Here is a 19,030-nt window from a genome sequence, read left to right as displayed (position 1 = left end):
AAAAAAAAAAAAAAGAATGCAAAATTGTATGACCACTGTGGAACACTGTTTCATAGTGTTGTAACAGTTTACGGTTCAATTTAGCAATCACATGCCTAGGTATTCACCATGTAATTTGAGAACTTATATCCACAAATAAACCTGTACACTAATATTATTAGCAGCATATTCACAATTGCTAAAAATTGAAGTATCCAAAATGTCCTTTAGTAGGAGAAAAGATAAACTGGTACATTTGTATAATGAAATGCTACTCAGCTATTAAAAGGAATAAGCTTTTGATTCATGCAAAAACATGGATTTTTTTTTTTTTTTTTTTTTGAGACAGAGTCTCACTTTGTCACCCTTGGTAGAGTATCATGGTGTCATAGCTCACAGCAACCTCCAACTCTTGGGCTCAGGTGATTCTCTTGCCTCTGTCTCCCGAGTAGCTGGGACTACAGGTGCCTGCCACAGTGCCTGGCTATTTTTAAACATGGGGGTCTTACTCTGGCTCAGGCTGGTTCAAACCCATGAGCTCACGCAATCCACCCACCTTGGCCTCCCAAGTGCTAGAATTATAGGTGTGAGCCACCATGCCCGGCCCACGTGGATGATTTTTCAATGAAAAATCTAAGAAGCAAGTCATACAGCTATATATCATATGATTCTATTTACATGATATTTGGAAAAAGGCAGACTATAGCGATGGAAAACAGATGAATGGTTTCCAGGCAGTAGAGGAAAGAAGTAGTTGACTGCAAAGGGAATGCACCAGGGAACATTCAACTATTAATGCCTGGGATTTTATGCTCTGTATGATGCTATGTCAAAACCCTGGAACTGTGTATCAAAAAGAGAAAATTTTGATTCTAATAGAAACCTGGATCTTGGGAGATGCCAGAATGGAATGCAGCCTCTGACAAGTGAATCTGTCTTACAAGTACATGGCATCTATCACATTGAAGGGAGTGGAATGAGGGGAAGAGCTCACTTATGTAACTTTGCCAAGTGGTGTTTTAAGTGGAAATTGGGAGCCTCATACAATAGTTAACAGCACATAAACCTGTTTTTCATAAGGGTGAAATAGTTCTTTACATACACTATATATATTGGGGTCAAACAAGTAAGTTAATGGGTTGGATGGTGGGCACTCGGTTTCTTGGTGTTAGAGAGGGAAGTTACAGATACATAAGAAAGGAAGACCACTATGAACCCTGTGGTACTAGATTAGAGTCAGACATCAGTATGAACTCATGTTTAGCTGGATGATTCAAAAGCAATTGTGTGTGTGTGTGTGCGCACATGCACATTCATGTATGTATGGATTAGTGTACATGCACATATTACTTGGCTATGTCCACTGTGCAAGTACAGAAGAAATGATAGTGAGAAGGACAACTAGTATCTAGATTGTGGTTTCTAGATGTTCTTGAATAAAAGAAACCAGAGCTCTTTGGAGAAATGATTGATTCTAGGGCTGCAGGTATGATAGAAGATGAGCCTGGTCCATCTTGTAGTACCAGAAAGTGAGAAAGTTTTCAGTAAACAAAAGAATGTGGAGGTGGTGGCAAAGAAACATAGGAAACAGACTGAAAGAGCTGTCACATTTAATGATTAAGCATGAAATTAAAAAGATATTTTAGGCTGGGCTCAGTGGCTTAAGCCTATAATCAAACACTCCAGGAAGTCAAAGCAGGAGGATTGCTTGAGCTCAGATGTTTGAGACTAGCCTGAGCAAGTGAAATCTCTCCCTACAAAAAATAGAAAAATTAGCTAGGAGTGGTAGTGTGCACCTGTAGTCACAGCCACTTGGGAGGCTGAAGTAGGAGGATCATTTGAGCCTAGCAATTTGAGGTGGAGTGAGCTATGATGATGCCATTGTGCTCTAGCTAGGTGATAAGAGTGAGACTCCTATCTCAGAAAAAAAATTTTTTTAAATTTGCACTTGATTGCTGGTAAACATTTTTTCACTTTATTTTGATTGTTTATATTTCATTTTTTAAGCATCTGATCTTGATCTTTTTTCTATAGATGTATTCAGGGTTTTTTAATTGATTTGTAAGAGCTCTTTAAATATATAATACTTCTTGTCCTAGTATTTCTAGGTATTTTTAGAGGTGGTGGTTCTTGTTTGTAAGGTAAATTAAATTTGTTTATTATTCCATGCCTATTAATTGCTAGTGATCAGTCATATGAATTTATGTTGGATAATCCCATATAGAAGCAAAAAGGGCTAATTGAATATCTCCTGAGAACAGTTATAATGACAAAATCTACTTTTCTATATTCTTTTAGATTCAACTTCTATTGCAACAGACTATTCCCTAAAGTTTGATGAATCTATGACAGAAGATGAAATAGAAGAAAAATCATTTCGATCTTTACTACCTTCTGAGAGTCATCGCAGATTTAACATGGAAAAGAAAAGAGGCCATCATGATGATTCTGATGAAGAAGCTTCCCCAGAAAAGACTACTACACTGTCTTCTACCAAGGTGTGTTTCGGTTTATCTAGGCAGGTGAATGGTTATGGATGTGTTCTCTCAAAGGTATGAAGGTACATTTTATACCTGAACTTAGTGGTCAGCTATTAGAATTATTTCCTTAAGATAGCAACTTTATGTCATTGTTTTCCTATAAAATCTGGGTTCACTTCCCTTGCAAAGTATTTTTTTGGAATCATATATAGGAATTTGAGGATCTGAGCAATATTAACGCTATAGCTTTTTCATTTGCTTCACTCTTCTAATGCATTATTTTATTTAGACATTTACATTTATTCTTCTTATGAAATTGTAATCCTTTTAGTTAGTGGAAAAAAAGTCTTATCCCACATTGTGCCCCTACGACAGTACCTGGCTTGTAGTAGTTGTTTATTAAAGTTTTATTGGCTGAATACATTAGCAGATGAATGGTTCGCATGCAGCCTTATTAAATACATAATTTATTTTTATGAATGTATGCCTATTTTAATGAAGTTAAGTTCCAAAAGGTTTAGAACATGATAAGATTGAAATAAACTGTCTACTTTAGGAGCTGAGCATGCCATTCTCAGGAGGACAAGATAGCTTTTCTAAATTCACTATGGAGATGGTTCGACAGTATATGAAAGAAGAGGAAATGAGGGCAGCTCACCAATCTTCACTCTTGCGTCTTCGTGAAAAGGCCTTGAAGGAGAAAACTAAGGCTGAATTAGCCTGGCTAGAGCATCAGAAAAAGTGAGTTCTTTCAGTGAGCATAGTTTTCATTAATTTCTTCTTTCATATGAAGAAAATGCTTTATGTTTTCAGATGTTTTTATTCCATCATTTAATTTGATTTGAACATTTTAGTTTCTCAAGCTAGAAATGTGGCAGTCATGCTTGATTCATGTTACTTGGAAGATGTCCTTCCTACCCACATAACATTTTCTTCGCAATTTTCTTTTATTTCTTAACTGACTCTTCTCATACATTGTCATTTTATACTTAATTCCCCTACAATTTTGTAAATTTTGCAAAGTTCTTCTGTCTTTAAAGGATGCATTTTAGTGCTTGCATTAAGCGTGTATGATATGCTTAGTAAAATTCTTGTTAGGGTATAAATTGAGGCATGTAACAATTGCCTTCCACTTTGAAAATGTAAAATTGGTTTATAGACTTTCAAGTAGTCAAGAATTCTTGACATATGCAAGGTGATAAAAACTTAATCTAATCTTTGTTTCAATGAAAAATATTATTTACAGACATCTACGAGACAAAGGAGAAGATGATAAAATGCCCCCACTCCGGAAGAAACAGCGTGGTTTGCTCTTAAGGTTGCAGCAGGAAAAGGTATGTTAGGAAAAACACTAATTTAAAGCAGTTTACCTAAGGCAAGTTAGTTTGTGGAATTTATTATTTTGCCTTATCTCTATTTCTTGTTATTGCCTGAAATGAGATTTAGTTGATACCATTTTTTATGCCCATACTATTCTAATTACAGGGATTGCTTGGTAATTTAATGTATTTTTTCTAAAAGATTGTGCTCCCCTGCTAACTTGACACAATATTAAGTCAAACTTTCTGCTTTCATACTAAGTAGCATAAAATACTCTTTTGAGATACATATTTTAAAAATTGATATGTGTATAAGAGTCTATTTTTGTTGTAGATGTGGCCTCTATAGTCCAAAGCCATCATAACCTCTTCTCTGTGTGTCAACCCAGGCCTGATCTCTGTTATCTTTTTCAGGATCATATAGTAATTCATCATTTGTTGGAATCCTGTGTTGTTTCTTCTCTTTTTTCTTGGTCACCTGTGCTGCTTTGTCTTCATCCTAAGAATCAGAATCAAAATATATATTATCATAGAACTTTGTCGAAACAGTTCCAACCTTCTCATTTCCTGCGGAAGAGCCTGTTCCCAAAGAGGATAACTTGTCCTCCATTGTTTTTATAGTAGAATTTAATTCAGTTTCCATTTCTTTTTCAAATTCATCTTCACTAGATGATTCACTTTCTTCAGTAAGACATTCCCTGATGAGTTTTCATTTTTGGTCAGGAGTTCCATGTAAAAGCACTTCCACTTCATCTTCAGAGTTGCTCAAAGCTGGCTCCTCGTCACTAGGCTCTTCAACAGCATAGGGGTCGTAGTTGTCTGGGAGCCGGTTCATAGTGACCTGCTGAGGCCTATACCGTTCTCAGAAGATCAGCAGCATCCAATTATTAGTTTCTTAACCAGGGACAAGTTAATTTCTCTGTGTCTCAGTTTCCTTATCTATAAACGAACGATGATAATAACAACATACTTCATAGATTTGTTGGGAGAAATAAGTGCATTAATACATAAAATAAACCTAGAGTAGACCTTGGCACAGTGGTAAGTAGTCAATAAATGTTAGTTGCTCACTTGCAACTGTGTAATCATGGTCAAGTTTAAGTAACTCTCTGAGACTTAATTTCCTCATCTGTAGGAGTGAGATTATACCTCATATAGTGGTTGTGAGGATAAAATGAGGTAACATATGTAAAGTGTGTTGCACAGTGCCTGATAAGTATTAAATACATTCTTATTCACCTGTTGTCAGGTACTAGATAATTATCAACCTAAATATTTGCGTTATATATGGGATTATTACTTAAATAGTTTTTTTTTATAAGTTTACCTCAGGAAACATTACTGATAATATGAATTTGAAAAAAATCTGATCATATGATGGCTTTTAAAAAATGTTGCTTCAGACTTTTCTACAAAGCTCAATTCTTCTCCTAACTCTTTAAACTTTAGGCAGAAATAAAACGTCTTCAAGAAGCCAACAAGGCAGCTCGGAAGGAAAGACAACTGATTCTTAAACAGCAAGAGGAGATAGAAAGGATCCGGCAGACCACCATAAAACTGCAGGAGAAGTTGAAGTCTGCAGGGGAGAATAATAAATTGGTGAATTACATGGAGTTATTATTTGTTTTCTGTCTTGTGTTGCTTACTAATACCTAAACTTGTCTCTGATCTAATATTATATTCATTTAAATAGGATAATACAATAATGAATTAGGATAAGTTCTATGTATGTGCAAGTCTTAGTCCATTTTCTGTTGCTATAACTGAATACCTGAGATTGGGTCATTTATTAAGGAAAGAAGTTTTTTTCTTACACTTCTGGAGGCTAGAAAGCCCAATGCCAAGGAGCCCGCATCTGGTGAGGGTGTTGTTGCTGGTGGAGAATGTGTAGAGTCCTAATGTGATACAGGGCATGGGGTGGGAGAGAGCATGCTAGCTCAGCGATCTCTTTCCCTCTTATAAAGCCACTAGTAACCCATTCTCATGATCTCATTTAATCCTAATAACATCCCCAAAGTCTTACGTTTCAAATACCATGGTCTGATTTCTTACCCTCTTAATACTGTTATGTGGAGGATAAAGATTCAACATGAGTTTCAGAGGGAGCAAACATTCAAACTATAGCAGTGCTTTAAAACATACCTTGTGTTTAATTTTTTCCTATGAAATGTTCAAGTTTTGAAAGTGACACATTCTTATACAATATTAGTTTAAAATGTTTTTCACTTAAAAGCTAAATTGAGACAGAGCGCTTTGTTCTTGTTTTTCAATCCAAATATATTACTCAGAACTTACGGGAAAAAGTATTTTGTTCTTTATAGGTTACTTATTTTAGCTATCCAATTTTATTTTATTTATTATTTATTTATTTGTTTTTGAGACAGAATCTCAGTGTGTCACCCTCAGCGGAGTGCTGTAGCATCACAGCTCACAGCAACCTCAGACTCTTGGGCTTAAGTGATTCTCTTACCTTAGCCTCCTGAGTAGCTGGGACTACAGGCACCCTCCACAATGTCTGGCTGTTTTTTTGGTTGCAGTTATTATTGTTGTTTAGCAGGTCTGGGTCAGGCTCAAACCCATCATCTTTGTTGTATGCAGCTGGCACCCTACTCACTGAGCTATAGGCACCAAGCCTTATTTATTTATTTATGTTTTGGAGACAGAGTCTCACTATCTGTCCCTTGGTAGAGTGCTTAGCAACCTCAAACTGTTGGGCTTAAGCGATTCTCTTGCCTTAGCTTCCCAAGTAGCTGGGACTACAGGCGCCTGCCATAACACCAGCTATTTTTTTGTTATTGTTGTCATTATTGTTTAGCAGGCCCTGGCTGGGTTCAAACCGGCCTGTCAGGGTGAATGTGGCCAGCCTCCTAACTGCTGAGCTATGGGCGCCAAGCCTAGCTATCCAATGTGGATATAAACATATACAAGATTCAGAGGAGGTATTCAGACAAAATGTTTGAACCTATTCTCCCCCCTCTCTGCAACCCTTCCCAGCCTCTACTAATCATCATTCTACTCTCTGTCTCCATAAGCTCAATTGTTTCAAGTATTTGGCTCCCACATATAAGTGAGAACATGTGAGATTTATTTTCCTGTGCTTGATTTATTTCACTTAACACAATGTTCTCCATTTCCATCTATTTTTTTGCAAATGACAGAATTTCATATTTTTTGTGGCTATAAAATATTCCATTTTGTATGTATAACACAATTAATTTCTTTATTCATTTATCTGTTATGGGACACTAAGGTTGATTCCAAACCTTTGTTATTGTGGATAGGATGTAGTAAACATCAGGATGCAGATATGTACCCAGCAGTGGGATTGCTGAGTCATGCGGTAGTTCTATTTTCAGTTTTTTTGAGAAACCTCCATACTGTTCTCCATAGTGGTTATGCTAGTTTACCAGGGTTCCCCTTTCTCTGTATCCTCTCCAGCATTCATTATTGCTTATCTTTTGGATAAAAGTCATTTTAACTGGGATGAAATGATATCATATTGTAGTTTTAATTTGCATTTCTCCAATGACTAATGATCTTGAGCATTGTTTCATACACCTATTGGCCATTTACATGTTTTCTTTTGAGAAATGTCTATTCAGGTGGTTCTCAACCTGTGGGTTGCAGCCCATAAGAACTGTATTAAAGGGCTACAGCATTAGGAAAGTTGAGAACCACTGGCCTGTTCAGATCTTTTGCCCATTTTTTAATTGGATTATTTGATATTGTTTTTCCTATTGAGTTATTGGAGCTCCTGATATTTTCTAGTTATTAGTGCCTTATCAGATGAGTAGTTTGCAGTGTTTTCTCCCTTTCTGTGAATCGTCTCTTCCCTTTGTTTTTTTTTGTTTTTTTTTTTTTTTTTTGAGACAGAGTCTCACCATGTCACCCTGGGTAGAGTGCCATGGCGTCATAGCTCACAGCGACCACTCCTTGGGCTTAAGCGATTCTCTTGCCTCAGCCTCCCAAGTAGCTCGGACTACAGGCGCCCGCCACAACGCCCAGCTATTTCTTTTTTTTTTGTTATTGTTGTTGTTATCGTTGTTTAGCAGCCCTGGTGCATGTGGCTGGTGCCCTAACCACTGAGCGGTGGACACCAAGTCACTCTCTCCCCTTTGTTGACTGTTTGCTTTTCTGTGCAGAAGCATTTTAGCTTGATGTGATCCCTTTGTCCAATTTTACTTTGATTGCCTTTGCTTTGGGGGCATTACTCAAGAAGTCATTGCCCAGATCAATGCCCTGAAGCAGTTACCCAATGTTTTCTTTTAGTGGTTTTGTAGTTTCAGGCCTTAAATTTAAGTCTTTAATCTATTTTTATTTGATATTTGTATTTGACAAGAGATAAGGATCTAGTTTCATTCTTTTGCATATGGATATCCAGTTTTCCCAGCATCATTTATTAAAATAGTTGTCTTTTCCTACTGTATATTCTTGGTACATTTGTCAAAGATAAGTTCATAATAGTGTGAAAAAATTGGGGCCTGTAAAATGTCAGTATAGTATTGGAAAACTCAGAGTATATAGTTGTACACTTTTTAACATTCCTAATATTCTGTGCTTTGATATGTCTATATATTTGTTTAGATTTCAGATTAATATAAGGGTACGTATAATTAAGTTACACTGTTTGTGTTAGGTAAAGTCTAAATTGCAGTTGAACCCTTCATTCAGGAGGTGTGCCGTATATCTCTATGTTGTACTCGATAGGTGAGAGCTTACCACACTCTTTACCCCACTTTTTGGATTTAAATATGTTTTTCTCTTATGTGGGCATATAGCTGTTCATCTATCTGCTAGTTTTATATTAATATTGAGTACATTGGGTGTTTGTTTCTCCATTCTTGTGATACTTTACTTAGGAGGATGTTCTCCAAGTCTTTACAGGTAAATACAAAAGACGTGCAGTCTCATCTTTCTTTATGGCTGAATAGTGTTCCACGGTATACATATACTACAGTTTATCCATTCCTGGGTTGATGGCACTTAGGTTGTTTCCACATCTTTGCAATTATGAATTGAGCTGCTATAAACATTCAAGTGCAAATGTCTTTACGGTAAAATGTCTTTCTGGGTAGATATTTAGTAATGGGATTGCAGGATCAAATGAAACGTCTATTTTTAGCTCACTGAGTAGTCTATATACTTCTTTCCAAAGAGACTGTATTAGTTTACAGTCCCACCAATAGTGTATAAATGTTACCTTCTTTCCACACCCACACTAGCATCTGCAGCTTTGGGACTATGTGATGTGGGCTAATCTTGCTGGGGTTAGGTGATATCTCAAGGTAGTTTTGATTTACATTTCTTTGATAATTAGGGATGATGAGCATTTTTTCATGTATTTGGTAAGTACTCGTTCATCTTCTTGGGAGAAGGTTCTGTTCATGTCTCTTGCCTAATGATGATAAATGGGGTTGTTTGGTCTTTTCTTACTGATTAGATTGACTTCCCTGCAGATTCTGGTTATTAGGCCTTTGTCAGATTCATAATATGTGAATATCTTCTCCCATTCTAAAGATTGTCTGTTTGCTTTAGTTGTTGTGGCCTTAGCTGTGCAGAAGCTTTGTAGCTTGATTAGGTCCTGTTTCTTTAGTTTTAGGTCTTTATAAAATCTTTTTCTAGGCTGATATTGTTAAGAGTTTCTCCCACATTTTCTTCTAGAGGTTTTTTTTTTTTTTTTTATCATTTTGTGTCTTAGATTTAAATCTTTTGTCCAGCATGAATCAGGTTTTGTAAGTGGTGAGAGGTACGGGTCCAGGTTCAGTCTTTTGCGTGTGGCTAACCAAAACCATTTATTAAATAGGGATTCTTTTCCCCAGTGTGTGTTTTTGTTTGGTTTATCAAAAATCAGATGGCATTATGTTGATGATTTCAATTTCAATTCTAGGTTCTTTTATTCTATTCTATAGCTCTATGTCTCTATGTTTGTGCTGGTACCATGCTGTTTTGATCACTGTAGACTTTACAGTATAACCTGAAGCCTGGCAATGCGATGCTTTCAGATTTGTTTTCCTTTCTTAGAATTGGGTTGGCTACTCAGGGTTTTTTCTGGTTCTATGTGAAACAAGGAACTATTTTTTCAAGTTCTTCAAAGTATGACAGTGGTTTCACAGGGATTGCTTTAAATCTTTCGCTTCCTTTGGATAGTATGGACATTTTAACAATGTTGATTTTTCCCAGCCATGTGTATGGTATATTCTTCCTTTTGTTAATACCTTCTGCTATTTCTTTTCTCAGAGCTTCATAGTTTTCTCTGGAGAGATCCTTCATATCTTTTCTTTTTTTTTTTTTTTTTGCAATTTTTGGCGGGGGCTGGGTCTGAACCCACCACCTGTGGCATATGGGGCTGGTGCCCTACTCCTTTGAGCCACAGGTTCCACCCACCTTCATATCCTTTTTTAGGTATATTCCAAAGTATTTCATTTTTTTTGAAGCTACTGTGAAAGGAATTGTGCCTTTGATTTTATTCTCAGCTTAACTGTTGGTGGCGTATATGAAGGCTACTGATTTGTAGACATTGATTTTATATCCCGAATGTTACTGTAATTCTCAATCACTTCCATGGTCTCATGGTTGAGACTAAGTATAAGATCATATCATCAGCAAAGAGCAAAAGTTTGATCGCCTCTGTCTCAATTTGGGTACCCTTGATATCTTTCTCTTACCTGATTACATTGGCTTGGACTTCCAGCACTATGTTGAATAGTAATGGCAATAGTGGACATCCTTGTCTGGTTACAGTTCTAAGTGGAAATCTTTTCAGGTCTTTTTGTTTTTGTTTTTTTGAGATAAGATCTTACTTTGTTACCCTCAGTAGAGTGCTGTGGTGTCATAACTCAGAGCAACCTCAAACTCGTGGACTCAAGTGATACTCTTATTTCAGCTTCCTGAATAGTTGGGACTATAGGTGCCCACTACAATGCCTGGCTATTTTTAGAGACGGAGTCTTGGTCTTGCTCAGGCTGGTCTCGAACCCATGAGGTCAGGCAATCCACCCTCCTTGGCCTCCCAGAGTGCTAGGATTATAGGCATGAGCCGTTGTGCCCAGCAGGAAATGCTTTCGTTTTTACTCCATTCACTATGATGTTGGCTGTGCATTTGTCAAAGATGGCTTCTATCAATTTAAGAAATGTCCCATGCATGCCTATTTTCTTAAGTATTCTTACCAGAAAATGATGCTGAATTTTGTTGTTGTTGTTTAAAGAGGATCATGTGGTCTTTATTTTTGCTTCTATTTATACAGTGAATTACATTTATGAATTTGCATAGGTTGAACCAGCCTTGAATCCTTGGGATAAAAAGCCCACTTGATCATATTTTTTTGATATGTAGCTTCATTCTGTTTGCTAGGATTTTATTGGGTGTTTTTATGTCAATATTCATTAATGATATTGGTCTGTAGTTTTCCTTTTTTGTTGGATCCTTTCCTGGTTTTGGTATCAGTGTAATATTTGCTTATAGGAAGAGTTGTGGAGGGTTCCTTCCTTTGCTTTGATTTTAAAATTTGAAACAACCGGCTCGGCGCCTGTGGCTCAACTGGCTAGGGCGCCAGCCATGTACACCTAAGGTGGCGGGTTCGAATCCCCAGCCCCGACCCGCCAAAACAACAATGACGGCTGCAACCAAAAATTAGCCGGGCGTTGTGGCGGGCGCCTGTGGTCCCAGCTACTTGGGTGGCGGAGGCAGGAGACTCGCTTGAGCCCAGGAGTTGGAGGTTGCTGTGAGCTGTAATGCCATGGCACTCTACCCAGGGGGACAGCTTGAGGCTCTGTCTCAAAAAAAAAAAAAAAATTGAAACAATCTCAAATTTATAGGGAAATTTTATGCACAGTACAAAAGAAATATGTTATCCTGAGTCATTTGAGAGTAAGTTGCTAAAAAATTAACTTTGATACTTTACTACTATTTAATCTACATACCCTTTAAATTTCATCAGTTGTCACAATAATATTTTTTATAGCAAAAGTATGTTTGAAATCATATACTATGTTTAGTTTTCAGGTTTCTTTATTCTCCTTCCATCTGGAAAAGTCCTTGACTCTTATGATCTTGACATGTTAGAAGATTACGTGCCACTTATTTTATAGAATGTTATTTACTTGGGCATGTCTAATGGTTCCTTATGATTAGATTAAGATTATGCATCTTTGGCATACATATCTCAGAAGTAATTCCATGTTCTTCTTTTGATTGATATCTTTACTGATAATATTGACTTGATCACTTGATTAAGGTGATGTTTCCCAGACTTCACTGTAAAGTTACTGCCATTCCCTTTATCATTAATAAATACTTTGTGTGGAAATATTTTAACATTATTCCACCTAAATATCTTTTCTTCATCATATTTAATGCTCTTATCTACGTCAGTATTAACTCATGGATTCCTGTTTTAACTCAGTCTTAAAATCTGTTACTGTCATTTATTTGATGCTTGCTTTATGTCTCAAGTTAGGCCAATAAGAGCCCCTTTCATGCAAGTTTCTATGTCCTTTGGATATATCCTATCAGTCTTGAGTTCTTCTGTGCATTTTGAAACAAGATGTTTTAGGGTCATTTTGCACTTTACCTGCCCTGCCTTAGAATCAGACATTTCTCCAAGGAAGAAAGTTATTTATTTATTTATTTTTTGAGACAAGAGCCTCAAGCTGTACCCCTGAGTAGAGTGCTGTGGCATCACAGCTCACAGCAACCTCCAACTCCTGGGCTCAAGCGAGTCTCCTGCCTCAGCCTCCCAAGTAGCTTGGACCACAGGCGCCCACCACAACATCCGGCTTGCAGCCATCATTGTTCTTTGGCGGCCCGGGCTGGATTCGAACTGCCACCTTGGATGTACTGACTGGTGCCTTAGCCACCTGAACCATAGGCGTCAAGCCAAGAAAGTTATTTAGAAACAAAATCTGGGGCTAGGCATTTTCATTGCTATTAGGTTTTGCTCCTCCTAAGTAACAAATCTAGGGAAAATAGTAGAACTTCCATAAGTTGATCACCCTAGAGACTGTAACAAACTGGCCAACATACAGGGGTGGTCAACAGAACTAGGCTTTCTGTACTGATACATACATGTGGTGTGTGTCTGGTCTATGAAAATTATGTCAATATAGGGAAGTGGTCAACTATGGAGGTTTGACTGTATAAAAATATATAGAAATGTAGATAAACACATTTTAAGTGTGTGTATGTATATTACATACATATACTTCCTGATACCTATGCCAGGAAGTTCTTCATGGGAATATCATCTTCACTGTGTTTGGGTTTGTGAATTCTTACATTGAACCACTCACATAATGACATTATCATTGCTCCCCTTGGGCTCTGATTCACCATACAGGCTGCTCTCCCCATTTAAATGCCTTCTTTATCTCACTCAGGTTCTATGACCTCACTCTTGGCCGCCTGTCTTCCTCTACCCCATTGTGGATACCTGCCTTATTCTGCCCTATTTAATGACTTTAGGACTGAACTGTTCAGGAAGAGGAAGGGGAAGAAGAAAAGCTCTACTTTGCATTTTTTATAAAATATTAACAGTCATGACTGTTTCCACTCATATTCTTGAAAAGTTAGGAGACTAAATGACTATTTGTGGGAAGATATACTGCCTTATCAAATTTTAAATAATGTATTAATTAAACTAATAGTTCCTAAGTGTTTTTTTTTTTTTTTTTTTGGAGACAGAGTCTCTCTTTCTCCCCCTTGGTAGAGTGCCATAGTGTCACAGCTCACAGCAACCTTGAACTCTTGGGCTCAAGAGACTCTCTTGCCTCAGCCTCCCAAGTACTTGGGACTACGGGTGCCCGCCACAGTGCCCACCTATTTTTTTGTTGCAGTTGTCATTGTTGTTTAGCTGGCCCGGGCTGGGTTTGAACCCACCACCCTCAGTATATGTGGCCGGCACCGTAACTACTGTGCTACAGGCACCAAGCCTGTTCCTAAGTGTTTTCATTATAAAAAACTATTTTCCTACATGGAATATTTTAAAGATAAACAGTATGATTAAAATAAGTTTTATGCCTTTTGGTTATATGTATATATACATTTTTTTATATAGTGTCTACTTTTTGTATTCCTTTTGAGTGATTCAACTTTAAAAAATCAGAGAGGAGGGTGGCGCCTGTGGCTCAAAGGAGTAAGGCACCGGCCCCATACGCTGGAGGTGGCAGGTTCAAACCCAGCCCCGGCCAAAAACTGAAAAAAAAAAAAAAATCAGAGAGGATATTTATTTAGTACATGAAGGCCATCCAGAAAGTATCCAGCCATATACTGTGAAAAATAGAGACATATGTGGCTGGATACTTCCTGGACATTCTATGTATATCCATAGGGTTACAAGTCCTATATTGATATATTACATTGTGGTGAAGTTAGGGCCTTTGGGGCTATGTATCACCGAAGTAATACATATTATACCTATCAAGCAGTCTCCTATCATCCACTTCCCCTCCCACTTTCCAACCCCTCCTTGAGTCTCCATTTTCCATTAATTCCATGCTCTGCTTCCATGTGTACATATTATTTAGCTCCCACTTATAAATGAGATCATATAGTTTTTGTCTTTCTGTGTCTGAGTTGTTTCACTTAAGATAATGGCCAAGAGCCTGGGCACAGTGGCTTACACCTATAATCCTGGCACTCTGGGAGGCCGAGGTAGGTGGATTGCCTAAACTCACGGGTTTGAGACCAACCTGATCCAGAGCTAGATCTCGTCTCTAAAAAAAAAAATAGCCAGGCATTGTGGTGGGTGCCTATAATCCCAGCTACTTGGGAGGCTGAGGCAAGAGGATCACTTAAGTCCAAGACTTGGAGGTTGCTGTGAGCTCTGACTCCATAGCACTCCACCAAGGACAACATAGTGAGACTGTCTCAAAATCTAAAAAAAAAAAAAGATAATGGTCAGAGAAAACACTTAGATACTAAATTATTAGTGGCAGAAGTTTTTCGGGTTTCTTACATCTGTTCTTAGATTATTACATGTTATGATATGCTCATTCTTTAGATATGTGTATATATTTATACAGTGATAAAATGTACATAACATAAAATTTTCTATTTTAACTATTTTTAAGTATGTAATGTTTTAATTTCAGCATTACATTATAGTGTTCTAAGGATAAATTTACTGTTTAAGATAACTTCAAGGTCCTCTTAAAGTCCAATAAAATTTTGCCTCTTTTTTTTAGGACTCTCATAGTGATGATAACATAAAGGATAATAAGGCAACTAGTCCTGGTCCAACTGACTTGGAGACCCGCAGTCCTTCTCCTATTTCAATTTCCAGCAGTGAAACAAGCAGCATTATGCAGAAACTGAAGAAAATGAGAAGCCGCATGGATGAAAAGTAATTCATTTTTATAAATATCTCTTGTTTAGTTACCTTGAAAGTAGCAGCAACAAATAATATCTTTAATATACTTCATTAGATTAGATTGAAACAAGAAAATATTTTATGGATTCAGTAGCATTTTAGCAGAATTGTTAGATCTACCTATAAGTCAGTTAATTGTAGCTCGTATTTGTAAAACATTTTTTCTGATTTTAAAACAGATAGGTTTCTTATTTTAAAAATACGTACCATTTGCACATGTACCCAGAGCAGTGTTTTCTCCTTTCTTATGCTTAAAGAAAAGACATGTCTGTCAACTTAAGAGAGCAATTAATGGTAAATAAATTCTGACACGTCATCTTTGGCTCTCTGGCTTATTCAAACAGAGAAATTTTAGCCTTGTGTGTAGGAATGAGTTACTCTGCCAACCAGAAAGGCTGAAATTCTCATGGGATATTTCAAAGGATTATATTTTAAAGATGTTTAAAGAAAGCTATTCCTACTTAAATGTAGCTCAGTTGTATTATCAGCTTTGACCATGTAAAATGACATGTATGTGAAGAGTTTACTTTGGGGGTATATATTTAATTGTATACAGTTATAAATTAGCTGCTGTGCTCTCTATCCTTGCCTCTGTATCAGTGGTTCTCAACCTTCCTAATGCCGCAGCCCTTTAATACAGTTCCTGTGGGTTGTGACCCACGGGTTGAGAACTGCTGCTCTATATCCTCTGTTTATCCCATGTCTATTATAGTTTCCTTGAAACACATGAAATATAGAAAAAAGATTAGAAATGTTGTTGACTACCATTTTAATTTAGGAATTTGAATCACAGATTGAATGTAAGTTATATCTTGATATCTTTTGGCAGTGTACTACACATCATCAAATTTAATAATGCTCTATATATGACACTAATATATCATTTAATTAGTTTTAGAATGGTCAAAAAGTATAAAAGAAACCCTTTCTGTAGGTTTGGTTATATATTGGCACTATATTATAAGAAAGCCATTTCATAACTTCAAAATACCCAAATTGATTATGAAAATAAATTTATAAAAGTGTAAGGAGGTGAAACCAAGTATTTACAAATATATGCACATTCCTTTTGTATGATTTAAATGGGATAGACTAATTATGGCTTCTTCAAGTATGAATTTACTGAAATTTACACTAAAAAGTCTTTCTTCATTTCCCAATAAAATTTTCAAGAGCCTGTGTAGGCATGTGGTATTGCTGCAGGGATCTTTGAATTCAAAATTATAATAATCTCTCATAAATTTTCATCACTGATTTGACATTTTATATCTGCTTCCAAATGTTTTTGAATGGTTGGTAAGTGTTGAGGGAAAGATATTTTCACCATAATGTCTTCATTGATCTCTTGCTCTTCTGTTTCAGTAAGACCTTCATTGCCAGTCTCTAAGAATATATTCTATTAGTAATAATTTAACCATGTCTGTAGATAAAACTGCTAATCCTAGTCTATTTGTAGAGTCAAGTCAGTTTCTGGGGTGCTTATTTCAGATTTGGTTAAAGCTTTAAAAATCCTAAATAACAAATTTATGGTTGGATTTATTGCCTTTATTCCAAATTGTGTTATTTTCATAGTCTCCAAAATATTAATCATTTAGAATGTTTGTATTGTTGCTTTATCTTTCCTTGTCAACTGCTGCAGTAGCCTTTTGAGAAATTTATCAAGGAGAATAACCCTAGGAGCATTCAGAGACTTCTTGATCTGTTGTTTGAGGCAGTTGCAATTGTGCTTGTGGTAGGGATGAGGAGAGGGCAATCATGGCAAAGTAGTGTTTGGAGGATCATGCTGAAATCTCAAGATGGGAGAATATTTTCCAAAATGGAAAATTATTATTATGTGCTATTTTTTTAGAAAGCAGTTATGCTCTCCATTATACCACTGGCACTGTGGTATACTATTTTTTGATCTCTGGAGCAAAGTAATGTGAAAACTAGCTTTTAAATAGCATTTATGTTACCAAAGCCTTAGAATTAGGTCTCCTTCAATGATGTTGAAGCTTTAGTAGATCTCCTTCAATCATGTTGAGCTCCCCAGCTTAATAAATAGGCAGCTGATTAATTTTGTAGTCCTTTGCCATAGTAGACACCTGACAGCAAAATCATTTGAAGCTTAGCTACTTTGTGATCAAGAACTATTGTATGTTCCAAAGATTTGCAAAGGTAGTCAGCCCTTTTTTACTGATACTAAACACCTGCCAAAGAGCAGTCATCCTTCTCAATAAAGTTAGCTTTTAGACAGAAACTTTTCATTATATATCATTGCTTACTGTTAACCACCTGAACTCTGCTTTTATAACATATTTTTCTGAAGTGATTATATCATTTTTGGCTATAGTAAAACATTTCCTTTTTAATGTTTCACTGAGACAATACATTAGTTAAAATTTATACCTATAGAGCTCCCCTCCACCCCAGCCCTGTCCTACCTTTTTTCTCTCCTTTCCCTCCCACCCTCAAAAAAAATGAAATAAAACAAAAAATTTATGTTTCTAATATATGGCTTTCTTGACCTCTTTATTGAGTTGACATTTTATGAATAATTTTCATTTCTTAGTATAGTAAAAAGCAAAAACCACAGATTGAATAACCTTTAGTGTTTTGGTTTTATTGGCAAAGAAATTTGAGTTTTGTTTATTACCGTGGAAGACCTTATAATAATGGATTGCCTACAATTGTAAAAGAGATATTCATGAAAAAAATACCATGCAATTGACTTTTCTGTTATCTTGCCAATTCCATTTCAGGAAAATAGTTTACTGAGCAAATGAAACACAGGAAGAATGGTATTATCTTCATCTTTAAGTGTTGCATTACTTAAAATAGAACACAGTGTATTTTTCATTTTTATCAGTAGTTTGTTCTTCCATGTTATATATTAATTATACGTTTATTCCCCCAGCAATTATTTATTAGACAATGCTAGGTTCTAAGGGATATAAAGATGAATATAAACACTGCCCTCAAAGAGCTTAGGGTCTAGGTAGAAAAAACAATGAGGCTCAGCACCTGTGGCTCAAGTGGCTAAGGCACCAGCCACATACACCAGAGCTGGCGTTTTCAAATCCAGCCTGGGCCTGCCAAACAACAATGACAACTACGACCAAAAATAAGTAAATAAGAAATAGGCGTCATGGCGGGTGCCTGTAGTCTCAGCTACTTGGGAGGCTGAGGCAAGGTAAGCCCAGGAGTTGGAGGTTGCTGTGAGCTATGATGTCACAGCACTCTACGCAGGGCAACAGCTTGAGGCTCTGTCTGGAAAAAAAAAAAAGAATGACTGGCAGGTTGATTGAGAAACGAGTATCCTTCTACATAAATAGGTAGGGAAGTTCAGAAGAGAAAGAGAAATTTTTACTCACAGGGATCTATCAAGGAAATTTTCATAGATGAGGGTTGAATGTTGAGTGTTAAATATACTTTTTTCTTTTTTTTTCTAAAAAGACATGGTCTTAATATATTGCCCACAATGGCCTTAAACTCCTGAGCTTGAGTAATTTTCCTGCTTGAGCCTCCCTAGGAAGTTAAATATACTTTTGAATTAAGTACTATACTTTCTAGCATAATAAGAAGCAAAAAAAGTATGTAGTTATTTTTTGGTGTGATCATTCATTGCAAACCAAGGTAGTATGGAAAAATGAAGTCAACTTCTTTACACCTCTCAGTTTGCTTAGAAAACTATTAAAGGAGTAAAATTAACATATTTGGTTTTAAATAATCAAAAAGTTAAACATATTTTATGATCTGTCATATAGATATATATTTTATGATGTATTTATGGTATTATCTGGTCAGTACTGAAATCTTTTTTTTTTTTTTTTTTTGAGACAGAGCCTCAAGCTGTCCCCCTGGGTAGAGTGCTGTGGCATTACAGCTCACAGCAACCTCCAACTCCT

At 36.5% G+C, this 19,030-nt stretch overlaps 1 protein-coding gene and 1 pseudogene across 4 annotated transcripts in view; one reads left to right on the top strand and one right to left on the bottom strand.

Moving 5' to 3' along the window:
* The window catches only part of CEP350 (centrosomal protein 350), a 187,037-nt gene that overhangs the window by 110,250 nt on the left and 57,757 nt on the right, over positions 1-19,030 (top strand). For all 4 annotated transcript variants that reach the window (XM_023510752.1, XM_023510754.1, XM_023510753.1 and 1 more), the window contains 5 exons: positions 2,278-2,477; positions 3,016-3,200; positions 3,706-3,793; positions 5,228-5,377; positions 14,959-15,116. In XM_023510752.1, the coding sequence (XP_023366520.1) occupies positions 2,278-2,477; positions 3,016-3,200; positions 3,706-3,793; positions 5,228-5,377; positions 14,959-15,116 (781 nt within the window). The remainder of the gene's footprint in view (positions 1-2,277; positions 2,478-3,015; positions 3,201-3,705; positions 3,794-5,227; positions 5,378-14,958; positions 15,117-19,030) is intronic.
* On the bottom strand, positions 4,117-4,613 carry LOC100963064 (annotated as a pseudogene).

The sequence above is a fragment of the Otolemur garnettii genome, unplaced genomic scaffold (genome assembly GCF_000181295.1).
Source record: "Otolemur garnettii isolate 467f Iridium unplaced genomic scaffold, OtoGar3 scaffold00016, whole genome shotgun sequence".
In the NCBI taxonomy this organism is placed as follows: Eukaryota; Metazoa; Chordata; class Mammalia; order Primates; family Galagidae; genus Otolemur; species Otolemur garnettii.
Note: the sequence above shows the minus strand (reverse complement) of the source record. Positions and strands in the feature narration are given on the sequence as shown.